The 16,669-nt window shown below is 38.6% G+C and overlaps 1 protein-coding gene and 1 long non-coding RNA gene across 2 annotated transcripts in view; both read left to right on the top strand.

Annotated features, from left to right (window-relative positions):
• Positions 1-6,583, top strand: part of LOC139583060 (NACHT, LRR and PYD domains-containing protein 12-like) — a 175,406-nt gene extending 168,823 nt beyond the window's left edge. Inside the window, exons 14-15 of the mRNA XM_071414186.1 lie at positions 3,663-4,281; positions 6,271-6,583. Coding sequence (XP_071270287.1) covers positions 3,663-4,281; positions 6,271-6,460 — 809 coding nt within the window. The 3' untranslated portion in view covers positions 6,461-6,583. The remainder of the gene's footprint in view (positions 1-3,662; positions 4,282-6,270) is intronic.
• A 1,329-nt stretch (positions 6,584-7,912) lies between these two features.
• Positions 7,913-15,226, top strand: LOC139570562 (uncharacterized). Its single transcript, XR_011674115.1, has 3 exons — positions 7,913-8,136; positions 10,306-10,479; positions 11,875-15,226. It is a non-coding gene; the product is annotated as an uncharacterized lncRNA (long non-coding RNA).
• The last annotated feature ends 1,443 nt before the right edge of the window (positions 15,227-16,669 follow it).

Here is a 16,669-nt window from a genome sequence, read left to right as displayed (position 1 = left end):
TTATAACATTTTAATACAACCTGTCTGTCATTGTATGTCTTCTGTGTTTGCAGACTCACTGGCTGTAAACTCACAGACACATCCTGTAAAGTGTTGGCCTCAGTTCTCAGTTCAAACCCCTCACACCTGAGAGAGCTGGATCTGAGTAACAATGACCTGAAGGATTCAGGAGTGAAGCTGCTCTCTGCTGGACTGGGGAATCCCCACTGTAAACTGGAGACTCTGAGGTCAGTATTCCTGTAGTTGGTCAACAAGTGATAACTGTATACCAGATCCACATGTGTTTACCAGACACACATAGTCCACACCATATGTGTTTGGACAGTGAAGCTTACAGTTTTAAATGTGGTGCTATGCTCCAGCATTTTGGAATTGAGACAGAATGTCTCATATTACGTTACAGTACAGAATGTCACCTTTTATTTGAGGGTAGCCTCTGTTATTGGTAATGGTGAGAGGTTAGCATGTTTTGTTGTAGCCTCTGTTATTGGTAATGGTGAGAGGTTAGCATGTTTTGTTGTAGCCTCTGTTATTGGTAATGGTGAGAGGTTAGCATGTTTTGTTGTAGCCTCTGTTATTGGTAATGGTGAGAGGTTAGCATGTTTTGTTGTAGCCTCTGTTATTGGTAATGGTGAGAGGTCAGCATGTTTTGTTGTAGCCTCTGTTATTGGTAATGGTGTGTCGTGACGTTGTATTAGTTAATGTGACGACTGTTGCTCATCGGATGATTACAAGTTTCTAATTACGTGATTAACTGAATCAAGTAATTTTTAACTCATTAACCTGGGGCACCATGGGAAAACTAGTTTTTATTGAGTTTCTATTTCCCAAATTAACTCAAAGAATATCAGAATATCGATTTTACCACAGCTGCTAATTAACCAGTTGCCTCTAACAATCTCGTTCTGAACGTCGTATAGCCCGGGATTCTGCACGGACCCGGGTCTCACTAATGAATTCGCACCACACCAATCTTAGTTGAATGTTTATTTACTAAAAAGCTAAAATGATGATAAAAGATACACATACACAAAAACACATTCTAGGCTATTGATTAGAACTTAGTATAAAGGGCCAACACACTATGGCGCGTGTTACCCAAAATGGGGATTTAAAAGAGAGAGAAAAAGAGAAAGTACACGAGAGGAATATACATTTGGGTGAAATTGTCAGCTATGCTCATTCTAACCCTAGCCTTGCCCCAAACTGCCACTGTTATGAGTCAGAATATAATGATGTAATTACTGGTGGAAGGTCTCCGTGGATTTTCCCGCGTGGACCGTTCAGGCTGCTCAGTGACGTACTTCTCCTGCGCACCTCTCTAAGTGTCCTCACGATGTCCGTGTCCTTTGGCTTACTGGCCTGTCCCTGGTCCTTGCTCTGGAAGGGGTCTTCGGAGGACAGATAGCTCTGTAGCTCAGAGCTCACAGCGTAAAGATGAAAGAGTGTAGGTACCACGATTCGATGGGGAGTGGAGGCTAGGTGGTTCGGCTTGAATTCACCCGCTTAGACACCGCTACTCATCCGTAGCTTGGGTAGAAAAAGATTTCTTTGTCTTCAAACTTGTTGCGTTTTGGGTTCGTTGACCTTTTAGACCTTTGGCTGAAGCTCGGGTCACTTAGTCTACTCTGTTAATTCTGCACTCACAGGTTTTATACCCTCGGGTCAGAAGTGGACGTAACCGCCTTCAGGGCAATTCTCTGGGCGTACCAAGTTTAAGGGGCAAGGTATAGATTTTACTCAAATCCAATTTTAGACAACTAACTTCACATTTCATCTTTACCGAAACATTCTCTTTGATTTGGACATTTTCCACACAACGTACAATGTATAAACATCAAGCATATACGAGGAAAACTCTTAACGTTACAATGTTTTCATAATAACGTCATCTATTAACCTTTAATAACAAAACAAAAATGACATACATTTTCATATTCCATCTATCGTCATGACCACCATTGTAGTTGACGGAAACCATTGTTCCAAAGTCCATTTATTGCATGTTTAAAGTTCTGAGGCTGGTTCTCCATAGTGAGAGGGAATGTTTTCTGTGGCCTCAGAATTACCATGGGTGTGAGGGGTCATAAAACCCCCACATCTTCAGACCCCCTAGATCTCTCCTCATCTGTTGGGGTTGAGAGATAATCTGTAGGGTTGTGGTCTCCTGTAACCTGACCTGATCAGGACAGTCATGACAGGTGACAGGTAACTCTCTCACTCATTATTATTCATGATTCATTCATGATCTTTGTCGATCTTGGCAGTCACAGGCTTGATGTAGTCATTGCGTTCAAAGAATATGGGACCAAATCCTAAACTTTTAACATCTTTTATACACTATAAGTGGTTTGGTCAGATTACTTATGACATCTTCAAATGGGGGGGGACTAGATACATAAAGTGCTTTTTATTTTTCTAAATGGTGAAACAGATATGTATTAAAATATCCTCAAATAAAAGGTGACATTATATACTGTCACCTCATATGAAACATTTGATCTGAAATCCAAAATGTTGGATTATAGAGACACATTTGAAATGTTAGCTTCACTGTCATTATAGATATGGTGTGGACTGTATACTCAATACAATCTAAATCTGATACCTCACTGTCATTATAGATATGGTGTGGACTGTATACTCAATACAATCTAAATCTGATACCTCACTGTCATTATAGATATGGTGTGGACTGTTTACTCAATACAATCTAAATCTGATACCTCACTGTCATTATAGATATGATGTGGACTGTTTACTCAATACAATCTAAATCTGATACCTCACTGTCATTATAGATATGGTCTGGACTGTTTACTCAATACAATCTAAATCTGATACCTCACTGTCTGTCTTTTGACTGATACTGCTTTTTAAACTGGTCTGGTCAGTCTACTCAAATATTTGTAATATGCATGTTTCTATCTGCAGGCAATACTTTGATAATTTGTAATTTCTAATAATGAAACATCTATGTATGAATAGATATTGCAGGTTTCAGGACACTGATATATATGAATATGTAGAAAAAATATACTGCCACTATTTTCACAATGTTTGACTTATCAGGCTAGATAAGACAAACATTCTTACCACCACTTGGACAAAGGAGTGTGTGTGTGAGCTCAGGTGTATCCCTCAATGACTGTCTGTTCTTCTGCTTACCGCTACAGTGTGGAGCATGGTGGAGAGAACACAATGAAACCTGGGCTTAGAAAATGTGAGTGTTGACTGCTGTGAAGAATATGACTAAGAATAAGTCTTAATTCAAGTTAAGTCAAAGTCAAAGACCACCATCATTACTTACTTGGTCATATTAAATATCAGCTGTAGTTCTACAGAAGCAGATATCAGGGACACCAAGGTTTACAACGAGTTGATTTGACAATGTGTGTGTGTGTGTGTGTGTGGTGTGTTTCTGAAGAAATGTGTGTTTGTGTTCATGCATACATACAGTTGTGTGTGTAATTAATGTGAATAAGTGTGTTTTATATTACCATACAGTATAACAAATGATCATTCAACAAGTCTCAAGTTACCTTTAACTTCTCCTTTTGATACCTAGAAACATCTACATTAAATGAATTAGTGAAAAGTGAGTTAACATTCTAATGTGAATGATTATGATTTCTAATATTGTGTCTGGTTTCATCCAACAGATGCCTGTGATCTCACACTGGACCCAAACACAGTATTCAGATACAGCTTTCTGTCTGATGGTAACAAAAAGGTGACACATATGGGAGAGTACCATCCGTATCCTGATCACCCAGAGAGATTTGAGCACATTGGACAGGTGCTGTGTAGAGAGGGTCTGACTGGGCGCTGTTACTGGGAGGTAGAGTGGAGTGGGGGAAAGGCTGATATAGGAGTGACATATAAAGGAATCAACAGGGGAGGAAGGGGTGATGATTGTTGGCTTGGACACAATGACAAGTCCTGGAGTCTCACCTGCTCTGTCAACAGTTACACTGCCTGGCACAAGAATTCCACTACCATAGATGTCTGCCCCTCCAGCTCTTACAGAGTAGGAGTGGATCTGGACTGGCCAGCCGGCACTCTGTCCTTCTACAGAGTCTCCTCTGACACACTGACCCACCTGTACACATTCTACACCAAATTCACTGAGCCCCTCTATTCAGGGTTTCATCTTTTTGGTTCTGGCGTCTCTGCGTCCCTTTGTCAGGTGGATCTGAGTAACAATGACCTGAAGGATTCAGTAGTGAAGCTGCTCTCTGCTGTACTGGAGAATCCCCAATGTAAACTGGAGACTCTGAGGTCAGTATTCCTGTAATTGGTCAACAAGTGATAACTGTTCACCAGATCCACATGTGTTTACCGGACACACATAGTCCACAACATATGTGCTTGGACAGTGAAGCTTACAGTTTTACATTTGGTGCTATGCTCCAGCATTTTGGATTTGAGATATAATGTTTCATATGAGGTGACAGTACAGAATGTCACCTTTTAATTGAGGATATTTTCATACATATCTGTTTTTACCTTTTAGAAATGAAAGCATTTTATGTATGTAGTTCTCCCATTTGAAGAAATCTAAATTATTTGGACGAATTGACTTATATTGTATTAAAGAAGTCCTAAGTTTAGTAGTTGGTCCCATATTCCATGCCTGCAGTGATTACATCAAGCTTGTGATTCTACTAACTTGTTGAATTCATTTGCAGTTTGTCTTGGTTGTGTTTTGGATGTCTTTCCTAATAGAAACTGAATGGTGAATAATGTCCTGTCATTTTGGAGTCACTTCACTTGTATTGTCAGTAAGAATAGAAGATGTTTCTGAACACTTCTACATTCATGTGGATGCTACCATGATTATGAATAATCATGAATGAATAGGGAATGATGATAAATGAGAAAGTTACAGAGGCACAAAGATCATACCCCCTCTGTTATTGGTAATGGTGAGAGGTTAGCATGTTTTGTTGTAGTCTCTGTTATTGGTCATGGTGAGAGGATAGCATGTTTTGTTGTAGCCTCTGTTATTGGTAATGGTGAGAGGTTAGCATGTTTTATTGTAGTCTCTGTTATTGGTAATGGTGAGAGGTTAGCATGTTTTGTTGTAGCCTCTGTTATTGGTAATGGTGAGAGGTTAGCGTGTTTTGTTGTAGCCTCTGTTATTGGTAATGGTGAGAGGTTAGCATGTTTTGTTGTAGCCTCTGTTATTGGTAATGGTGAGAGGTTAGCATGTTTTCTTGTAGTCTCTGTTATTGGTAATGTTGAGAGGTTAGCATGTTTTGTTGTATCCTCTGTTATTGGTAATGGTGAGAGGTTAGCATGTTTTGTTGTAGCCTCTGTTATTGGTAATGGTGAGAGGTTAGCATGTTTTGTTGTAGCCTCTGTTATTGGTAATGGTGAGAGGTTAGCGTGTTTTGTTGTAGCCTCTGTTATTGGTAATGGTGAGAGGTTAGCATGTTTTGTTGTAGCATCTGTAACTCTCTCACTCATTATTATTCATGATTCATTCATGATCTTTCTCAATCATGGCAGTCACAGGCTTAGTGTAGTCATTGCGTCCAAGGAATATGGGACCAAATACTAAACTTTTGACTACTTTAATACACTATAAGTGAATTGGTCAGAATACTCATGACTTTTTCAAATAGGGGGACTTGATAAATAAAGTGCTTTTATTTTTCTGAATGGTGAAACAGATATGTATGAAAATCCCATCAAATGAAAGTAACATTATATACCTCATATGAAACATTTGATCTGAAATCCAAAATGTTGGAGTATAGAGCCACATTTTAAATGTTAGCTGCACTGTCAAAATAGATATGGTGTGGACTGTATACTCAATACAATCTAAATCTGATACCTCACTGTCTGTCTTCTGACTGATACTGCTTTTTAAACTGGTCTGGTCAGGCTACTCAAATATTTGTTCTATAGTTTTTTCTCTCTACAAGCAATACTTTGATCATTTTGTCATTTATAATAATGAAACATCCATTTATGAATAGATATGTCAGTTTTCAGGACACTGATATATCTGAATATGTTGAATAAATATACTTCCACTGATTTCACCACCAAAGAATAGCAGTGTGATTTTAATATGATTTTACTCTTTGTCAGGCTCTCAGGCTGTCTAGTCACAGAGGAAGGCTGTTTTTCTCTGGTCTCAGCTCTGTGGTCATTCCCAACACATTATTCGTGCACGGGTAACTGTGTAAGCAGGGAAAGCTAATTATAACATTTTAATACAACCTGTCTGTCATTGTATGTCTTCTGTGTTTGCAGACTCACTGGCTGTAAACTCACAGACACATCCTGTAAAGTGTTGGCCTCAATTCTCAGTTCAAACACCTCACACCTGAGAGAGCTGGATCTGAGTAACAATGACCTGAAGGATTCAGGAGTGAAGCTGCTCTCTGCTGGACTGGGGAATCCCCACTGTAAACTGGAGACTCTGAGGTCAGTATTCCTGTAGTTGGTCAACAAGTGATAACTGTTCACCAGATCCACATGTGTTTACCAGACACACATAGTCCACACCATATGTGTTTGGACAGTGAAGCTTACAGTTTTAAATGTGGTGCTATGCTCCAGCATTTTGGATTTGAGACAGAATGTTACCTTTTATTTGAGGGTAGCCTCTGTTATTGGTAATGGTGAGAGGTTAGCATGTTTTGTTGTAGCCTCTGTTATTGGTAATGGTGAGAAGTTAGCATGTTTTGTTGTAGCCTCTGTTATTGGTAATGGTGAGAGGTTAGCATGTTTTGTTGTAGCCTCTGTTATTGGTAATGGTGAGAGGTTAGTATGTTTTGTTGTAGTCTCTGTTATTGGTAATGGTGAGAGGTTAGCATGTTTTGTTGTAGCCTCTGTTATTGGTAATGGTGAGAGGTTAGCATGTTTAGTTGTAGCCTCTGTTATTGGTAATGGTGAGAGGTTAGCATGCTTTGTTGTAGCCTCTGTTATTGGTAATGGTGAGAGGTTAGCATGTTTTGTTGTAGCTTCTGTTATTGGTAATGGTGAGAGGTTAGCATGTTTTGTTGTAGCCTCTGTTATTGGTAATGGTGAGAGGTTAGCATGTTTTGTTGTAGCTTCTGTTATTGGTAATGGTGAGAGGTCAGCATGTTTTGTTGTAGCCTCTGTTATTGGTAATGGTGAGAGGTCAGCATGTTTTGTTGTAGCCTCTGTTATTGGTAATGGTGAGAGGTTAGCATGTTTTGTTGTAGCCTCTGTTATTGGTAATGGTGAGAGGTTAGCATGTTTTGTTGTAGCCTCTGTTATTGGTAATGGTGAGAGGTTAGCATGTTTTGTTGTAGCATCTGTAACTCTCTCACTCATTATTATTCATGATTCATTCATGATCTTTCTCGGTCTTGGCAGTCACAGGCTTGATGTAGTCATTGCGTTCAAAGAATATGCGACCAAATACTAAACTTTTGACTACTTTAATACACTATAAGTGATTTGGTCAGAATACTTATGACTTCTTCAAATAGGGGGACTAGATACATAAAGTGCTTTATTTTTTCTAAATGGTGAAACAGATATGTCTTAAAATATCCTCAAATAAAAGGTGACATTTATATTAAATTGTCACCTCATATGAAACATTTTATCTGAAATCCAAAATGCTGGATTATAGAGACACATTTGAAAAGTTAGCTTCACTGTCAAAATAGATATGGTGTGGACTGTATACTCAATACAATCTAAATCTGATACCTCACTGTCTGTCTTTTGACTGATACTGCTTTTTAAACTGGTCTGGTCAGTCTACTCAAATATTTGTACTATACATTTTTCTCTCTACAAGCAATACTTTGATAATTTGTCATTTCAAATAATGAAACATCCGTTTATGAATAGATATGGCAGGTTTCAGGACACTGATGTATCTGAATATGTTGAATAAATATACTGCCACTATTATCACCACCAAATAATATCAGTGTGATTTTAATATGATTTGACTCTTTGCAGGCTGTCAGGCTGTCTAGTCACAGAGGAAGGCTGTGCTTCTCTGGACTCAGCTCTGAAGTCAAACCCATCACACCTGAGAAAGCTGGACCTGAGCTACAATCACCCAGGAGACTCAGGAGTCAGACTGCTCTCTGCTGGACTGGAGGATCCACACTGTAGACTGGAGACTCTGAGGTCAGTATTCCTGTAATTGGTCAACAAGTGATAACTGTTCACAAGATCCACATGTGTTTACCAGACACACATAGTCCACAACATATGTGCTTGGACAGTGAAGCTTACAGTTTTACATTTGGTGCTATGCTCCAGCATTTTGGATTTGAGATATAATGTTTCATATGAGGTGACAGTACAGAATGTCACCTTTTATTTGAGGGTATTTTCATACATCTCTGTTTTTACCTTTTAGAAATGAAAGCATTTTATGTATGTAGTTCTCCCATTTGAAGAAATCAAAATTATTTGGACGAATTGACTTATATTGTATTAAAGAAGTCCTAAGTTTAGTAGTTGGTCCCATATTCCATGCCTGCAGTGATTACATCAAGCTTGTGATTCTACTAACTTGTTGAATTCATTTGCAGTTTGTCTTGGTTGTGTTTTGGATGTCTTTCCTAATAGAAACTGAATGGTGAATAATGTCCTGTCATTTTGGAGTCACTTCACTTGTATTGTCAGTTAGAATAGAAGATGTTTCTGAACACTTCTACATTCATGTGGATGCTACCATGATTATGAATAATCACGAATGAATCGAGAATTATGATAAATGAGAAAGTTACAGAGGCACAAAGATCATACCCCCTCTGTTATTGGTAATGGTGAGAGGTTAGCATGTTTTGTTGTAGTCTCTGTCATTGGTCATGGTGAGAGGTTAGTATGTTTTGTTGTAGCCTCTGTTATTGGTAATGGTGAGCGGTTAGCATGTTTTGTTGTAGCCTCTGTTATTGGTAATGGTGAGAGGTTAGCATGTTTTGTTGTAGTCTCTGTTATTGGTAATGGTGAGAGGTTAGCATGTTTTGTTGTAGCCTCTGTTATTGGTAATGGTGAGAGGTTAGCGTGTTTTGTTGTAGTCTCAGTTATTGGTAATGGTGAGAGGTTAGCATGTTTTGTTGTATCCTCTGTTATTGGTAATGGTGAGAGGTTAGCATGTTTTGTTGTATCCTCTGTTATTGGTAATGGTGAGAGGTTAACATGTTTTGTTGTAGCCTCTGTTATTGGTAATGGTGAGAGGTTAGCATGTTTTGTTGTATCCTCTGTTATTGGTAATGGTGAGAGGTTAACATGTTTTGTTGTATCCTCTGTTATTGGTAATGGTGAGAGGTTAGCATGTTTTGTTGTATCCTCTGTTATTGGTAATGGTGAGAGGTTAACATGTTTTGTTGTATCCTCTGTTATTGGTAATGGTGAGAGGTTAGCATGTTTTGTTGTAGCCTCTGTTATTGGTAATGGTGAGAGGTTAGCATGTTTTGTTGTAGTCTCTGTTATTGGTAATGGTGAGAGGTTAGCATGTTTTGTTGTAGCATCTGTAACTCTCTCACTCATTATTATTCATGATTCAGTCATGATCTTTCTCTATCATGGCAGTCACAGGCTTAGTGTAGTCATTGCGTCCAAGGAATATGGGACCAAATACTAAACTTTTGACTACTTTAATACACTATAAGTGAATTGGTCAGAATACTCATGACTTTTTCAAATAGGGGGACTTGATAGATAAAGTGCTTTTATTTTTCTGAATGGTGAAACAGATATGTATGAAAATCCCATCAAATGAAAGTAACATTATATACCTCATATGAAACATTTGATCTGAAATCCAAAATGTTGGAGTATAGAGCCACATTTTAAATGTTAGCTGCACTGTCAAAATATATATGGTGTGGACTGTATACTCAATACAATCTAAATCTGATACCTCACTGTCTGTCTTCTGACTGATACTGCTTTTTAAACTGGTCTGGTCAGGCTACTCAAATATTTGTTCTATAGTTTTTTCTCTCTACAAGCAATACTTTGATCATTTTGTCATTTATAATAATGAAACATCCATTTATAAATAGATATGTCAGGTTTCAGGACACTGATATATCTGAATATGTTGAATAAATATACTTCCACTGATTAAACCACCAAAGAATAGCAGTGTGATTCTAATATGATTTTACTCTTTGTCAGGCTCTCAGGCTGTCTAGTCACAGAGGAAGGCTGTTTTTCTCTGGTCTCAGCTCTGTGGTCATTCCCAACACATTATTCGTGCACGGGTAACTGTGTAAGCAGGGAAAGCTAATTATAACATTTTAATACAACCTGTCTGTCATTGTATGTCTTCTGTGTTTGCAGACTCACTGGTTGTAAACTCACAGACACATCCTGTAAAGTGTTGGCCTCAATTCTCAGTTCAAACCCCTCACACCTGAGAGAGCTGGATCTGAGTAACAATGACCTGAAGGATTCAGGAGTGGAGCTGCTCTCTGCTGGACTGGAGAATCCCCACTGTAAACTGGAGACTCTGAGGTCAGTATTCCTGTAGTTGGTCAACAAGTGATAACTGTTCACCAGATCCACATGTGTTTACCAGACACACAAAGTCCACACCATATGTGTTTGGACAGTGAAGCTTACAGTTTTAAATGTGGTGCTATGCTCCAGCATTTTGGATCTGAGACAGAATGTCTCATATTAGGTTACAGTACAGAATGTCACCTTTTATTTGAGGGTAGCCTCTGTTATTGGTAATGGTGAGAGGTTAGCATGTTTTGTTGTAGCCTCTGTTATTGGTAATGGTGAGAAGTTAGCATGTTTTGTTGTAGCCTCTGTTATTGGTAATGGTGAGAGGTTAGCATGTTTTGTTGTAGCCTCTGTTATTGGTAATGGTGAGAGGTTAGCATGTTTTGTTGTAGTCTCTGTTATTGGTAATGGTGAGAGGTTATTATGTTTTGTTGTAGCTTCTGTTATTGGTAATGGTGAGAGGTTAGCATGTTTTGTTGTAGTCTCTGTTATTGGTAATGGTGAGAGGTTAGCATGTTTTGTTGTAGCCTCTGTTATTGGTAATGGTGAGAGGTCAGCATGTTTTGTTGTAGTCTCTGTTATTGGTAATGGTGAGAGGTTAGCATGTTTTGTTGTAGCCTCTGTTATTGGTAATGGTGAGAGGTTAGCATGTTTTGTTGTAGCCTCTGTTATTGGTAATGGTGAGAGGTTAGCATGTTTTGTTGTATCCTCTGTTATTGGTAATGGTGAGAGGTTAACATGTTTTGTTGTAGCCTCTGTAACTCTCTCACTCATTATTATTCATGATTCATTCATGATCTTTCTCGATCTTGGCAGTCACAGGCTTGATGTAGTCATTGCGTTCAAAGAATATGCGACCAAATACTAAACTTTTGACCTCTTTAATTGGTCAGAATACTTATGACTTCTTCAAATAGGGGGACTAGATACATAAAGTGCTTTATTTTTTCTAAATGGTGATACAGATATGTCTTAAAATATCCTCAAATAAAAGGTGACATTTATATTAAATTGTCACCTCATATGAAACATTTTATCTGAAATCCAAAATGCTGGATTATAGAGACACATTTGAAAAGTTAGCTTCACTGTCAAAATAGATATGGTGTGGACTGTATACTCAATACAATCTAAATCTGATACCTCACTGTCTGTCTTTTGACTGATACTGCTTTTTAAACTGGTCTGGTCAGTCTACTCAAATATTTGTACTATACATTTTTCTCTCTACAAGCAACACTTTGATCATTTGTCTTTTCAAATAATGAAACATCAATTTAAGAATAGATGTGGCAGGTTTCAGGACACTGATATATCTGAAAATGTTGAAAAAATATACTGCCACTTTTATCACCACCAAAGAATAACAGTGTGATTTTAATATGATTTGACTCTTTGCAGGCTGTCAGGCTGTCTAGTCACAGAGGAAGGCTGTGCTTCTCTGGACTCAGCTCTGAGGTCAAACCCCTCACACCTGAGAGAGCTGGACCTGAGCTACAATCACCCAGGAGACTCAGGAGTCAGACTGAAGAAACACTGAGTTCAGTGTGTGTGTTTCCGGTGACAATCTCTTAATGACATACACACACTGGACACACACATACACACACACTTGACAAACATTCGCTTGAAGTTATATGCTATATACAGTAATATTAATTGTAGTAATATTAGTAATAGAGTTATAGTCATTAATAATAACAATATAACCAACCAGGTGATTAGTAATAGAGTTATAGTCATTAATAATAACACCATAACCAGCCAGGTGATTAGTAATATAGTTATAGTCATGAATAATAACACTATAACCAGCCAGGTGATTAGTAACAGAGTTATAGTCATTAATAATAATATAACCAGCCAGGTGATTAGTAACAGAGTTATAGTATTAATGAAGTCCAGTTACAGCTTCTAACAGAAACTAACAGATAATAATATTAATACTTTAACCAGCCAGGTTAATTTATTTGCTGTATTCCTAAACAAACGATTGATTAGTAACAGAGTTATAGTATTAATAAAGTCTAACAGAAACTAACAGATAATAATATTAATACTTTAACCAGCCAGGTGATTAGTAACAGAGTAATAGTATTAATAAAGTCCAGTTACAGCTTCTAACAGAAACTAACAGATAATAATATTAATACTTTAACCAGCCAGGTGATTAGTAACATAGTAATAGTCATTAATAATAACACTATAACCAGCCAGGTGATTAGTAACAGAGTAATAGTATTAATAAAGTCCAGTTACAGCTTCTAACAGAAACTAACAGATAATAATATTAATACTTTAACCAGCCAGGTGATTAGTAACAGAGTTATAGTATTAATAAAGTCCAGTTACAGCTTCTAACAGAAACTAACAGATAATAATATTAATCCTTTAACCAGGTGAATTTATTTATTCCTAAACAAACGGAGCGTATGTGCATGAACAATTGTAAAGGATTAATTGCATAAAGATATATTTGTGTAAATATATTCATGACAAGATATAAAAACAGTCACTTGCTGATTGAATCAGACACTATTGTGCCCTTATACCCTTTACACATGAACCAATCACGTCTTCTCTTTACCTTATACCCTTCACACATGAACCAATCACGTCTTCTCTTTACCTTATACCCTTTACACATGAACCAATCACGTCTTCTCTTTACCTTATACCCTTCACACATGAACCAATCACGTCTTCTCTTTACCTTATACCCTTTACACATGAACCAATCACATCTTCTCTTTACCTTATACCCTTTACACATGAACCAATCACGTCTTCTCTTTACCTTATACCCTTTACACATGAACCAATCACGTCTTCTCTTTACCTTATACCCTTTACACATGAACCAATCACGTCTTCTCTTTACCTTATACCCTTTACACATGAACCAATCACGTCTTCTCTTTACCTTATACCCTTTACACATGAACCAATCACGTCTTCTCTTTACCTTATACTCTTTACACATGAACCAATCACGTCTTCTCTTTACCTTATACATTTACATTTACATTTAAGTCATTTAGCAGACGCTCTTATCCAGAGCGACTTACCCTTTACACATGAACCAATAAAGTCTTCTCTTTACCTTATACTCTTTACACATGAACCAATCACGTCTTGTTAAGATGCTTTGCGTTAGGGAGTATTCCATAAGAAGCAGAGACAATAATTTTGCCATTTAGATTTGATAAAATAAAATTGTTAAAATGGCCAAATCTTCTCTGTGAATTTTCCTTACAAAGAAATGTAGTTTCAGACCCTTTAGTGAGTTTTAGAGAATTCAGAATAGTAGAGACTAAAGAGGTGGTAAGTGGAGACAGGAACAAACACATCAATAAGATTTACCTGGGCAGGTTCCCTACCTGATCTTCCTGCCACAGCCTCCCGTATCATCTCTGGTATCCTATGATGTCTGCATGTACAGGATCTATTAAACTGTCTCCTCATATGTCTCACCAGAACCATCTCTGGTATCCTATGATGTCTGCATATACAGGATCTATTAAACTGTCTCCTCATATGTCTTACCTGCAGAACCATCTCTGGTATCCTATGATGTCTGCATATACAGGATCTATTAAACTGTCTCCTCATATGTCTTACCTGTAAAACCATCTCTGTTATCCTATGATGTCTGCATTTACAGGATCTATTAAACTGTCTCCTCATATGTCTTACCTGCAGAACCATCTCTGTTATCCTATGATGTCTGCATATACAGGATCTATTAAACTGTCTCCTCATATGTTTTACCTGCAAAACCATCTCTGGTATCCTATGATGTCTGCATATACAGGATCTATTAAACTGTCTCCTCATATGTCTCACCTGCAGAACCATCTCTGGTATCCTATGATGTCTGCATATACAGGATCTATTAAACTGTCTCCTCATGTCTTACCTGCAGAACCATCTCTGGTATCCTATGATGTCTGCATATACAGGATCTATTAAACTGTCTCCTCATGTCTCACCTACAGAACCATCTCTGGTATCCTATGATGTCTGCATATACAGGATCTATTAAACTGTCTCCTCATGTCTCACCTGTAAAACCATCTCTGGTATCCTATGATGTCTGCATATACAGGATCTATTAAACTGTCTTCTCATGTCTCACCTGTAGAACCATCTCTGGTATCCTATGATGTCTGCATGTACAGGATCTATTAAACTGTCTCCTCATGTCTTACCTGCAGAACCATCTCTGGTATCCTATGATGTCTGCATGTACAGGATCTATTAAACTGTCTCCTCATGTCTTACCTGCAGAACCATCTCTGGTATCCTATGATGTCTGCATATACAGGATCTATTAAACTGTCTCCTCATATGTTTTAACTGCAGAACCATCTCTGGTATCCTATGATGTCTGCATATACAGGATCTATTAAACTGTCTCCTCATATGTCTTACCTGTAAAACCATCTCTGTTATCCTATGATGTCTGCATGTACAGGATCTATTAAACTGTCTCCTCATATGTCACCTGCAGAACCATCTCTGGTATCCTATGATTGGTATTCTGTTGTTGGGTTAAGCAACGGACGAGTAGCCAGCAGTTGTGACCTTCTGTTGTTGGGTTAAACAACGGACGAGTGGCCAGCAGTTGTGACCTTCTGTTGTTGGGTTAAGCAACGGACGAGTAGCCAGCAGTTGTGACCTTCTGTTGTTGGGTTAAACAACGGACGAGTAGCCAGCAGTTGTGACCTTCTGTTGTTGGGTTAAAAAACGGACGAGTAGCCAGCAGTTGTGACCTTCTGTTGTTGGGTTAAGCAACGGACGAGTAGCCAGCAGTTGTGACCTTCTGTTGTTGGGTTAAGCAACGGACGAGTAGCCAGCAGTTGTGACCTTCTGTTGTTGGGTTAAACAACGGACGAGTGGCCAGCAGTTGTGACCTTCTGTTGTTGGGTTAAGCAACGGACGAGTAGCCAGCAGTTGTGACCTTCTGTTGTTGGGTTAAACAACGGACGAGTAGCCAGCAGTTGTGGTCTTCTGTTGTTGGGTTAAAAAACGGACGAGTAGCCAGCAGTTGTGACCTTCTGTTGTTGGGTTAAGCAACGGACGAGTAGCCAGCAGTTGTGACCTTCTGTTGTTGGGTTAAACAACGGACGAGTAGCCAGCAGTTGTGACCTTCTGTTGTTGGGTTAAGCAACGGACGAGTAGCCAGCAGTTGTGACCTTCTGTTGTTGGGTTAAGCAACGGACGAGTAGCCAGCAGTTGTGACCTTCTGTTGTTGGGTTAAACAACGGACGAGTAGCCAGCAGTTGTGATCTTCTGTTGTTGGGTTAAGCAACGGACGAGTAGCCAGCAGTTGTGATCTTCTGTTGTTGGGTTAAACAACGGACGAGTAGCCAGCAGTTGTGACCTTCTGTTGTTGGGTTAAGCAACGGACGAGTAGCCAGCAGTTGTGACCTTCTGTTGTTGGGTTAAGCAACGGACGAGTAGCCAGCAGTTGTGACCTTCTGTTGTTGGGTTAAACAACGGACGAGTAGCCAGCAGTTGACACATACATTTCTCTGTGTCAGTCAGGCCTCTGAGTGGAAAGGTCACTTTTGAAAGTACCATGCTTTGATTCATAAGCACGTCTAAGATCGAATCATTTGCTAACAGCAACAGTTTTGTTGAAACAAGAAATATGATAAGAATGCACAGAGAATTAAAAAAATACAAATTTAATAGACTGGTGATTTTATCAGTGTAATCAGATGGAAATTGTGATGTTATTGACATCGAATTAATATACTAACCAGCACGTGTTAAATTGTGTATAATTTGTAGCATTGTATAGGTTATATTATACTAATTATGTTCTGGTCTGCCAACTATTAGCTCAGAAAGAAATTGTCCCAGGGTCAAACCTAGTTGCCGACCCCTGATCTAATGCATTGTTTACATCTGGGGGCCGACTGTATACAGGAATTCATTGACAAAAACGTGTCGTCCTTAGCAGACACAAAATACAAACATTAGGAGTTATTGCATTGTGCTAGTTAATTATTACAGAGAACAATCACTTTATGGAGCCCCTGTCCTGCTATCAGCCTGTGATGTGTGTGTTGTAAAGTGCCTTGCTGATGGGCACAACGGCAGTAGGTAGTATACGGGGATATTGAAGCCGGTGGGTTACCGGTGTATCCCTGTGTACTACCTACTGCTGTTTTGCCTTTGAGCAAGG

This window comes from Salvelinus alpinus, chromosome 1 (assembly GCF_045679555.1).
Source record: "Salvelinus alpinus chromosome 1, SLU_Salpinus.1, whole genome shotgun sequence".
In the NCBI taxonomy this organism is placed as follows: domain Eukaryota; kingdom Metazoa; phylum Chordata; class Actinopteri; order Salmoniformes; family Salmonidae; genus Salvelinus; species Salvelinus alpinus.
This window is presented reverse-complemented; position numbering and strand designations above follow the sequence as displayed.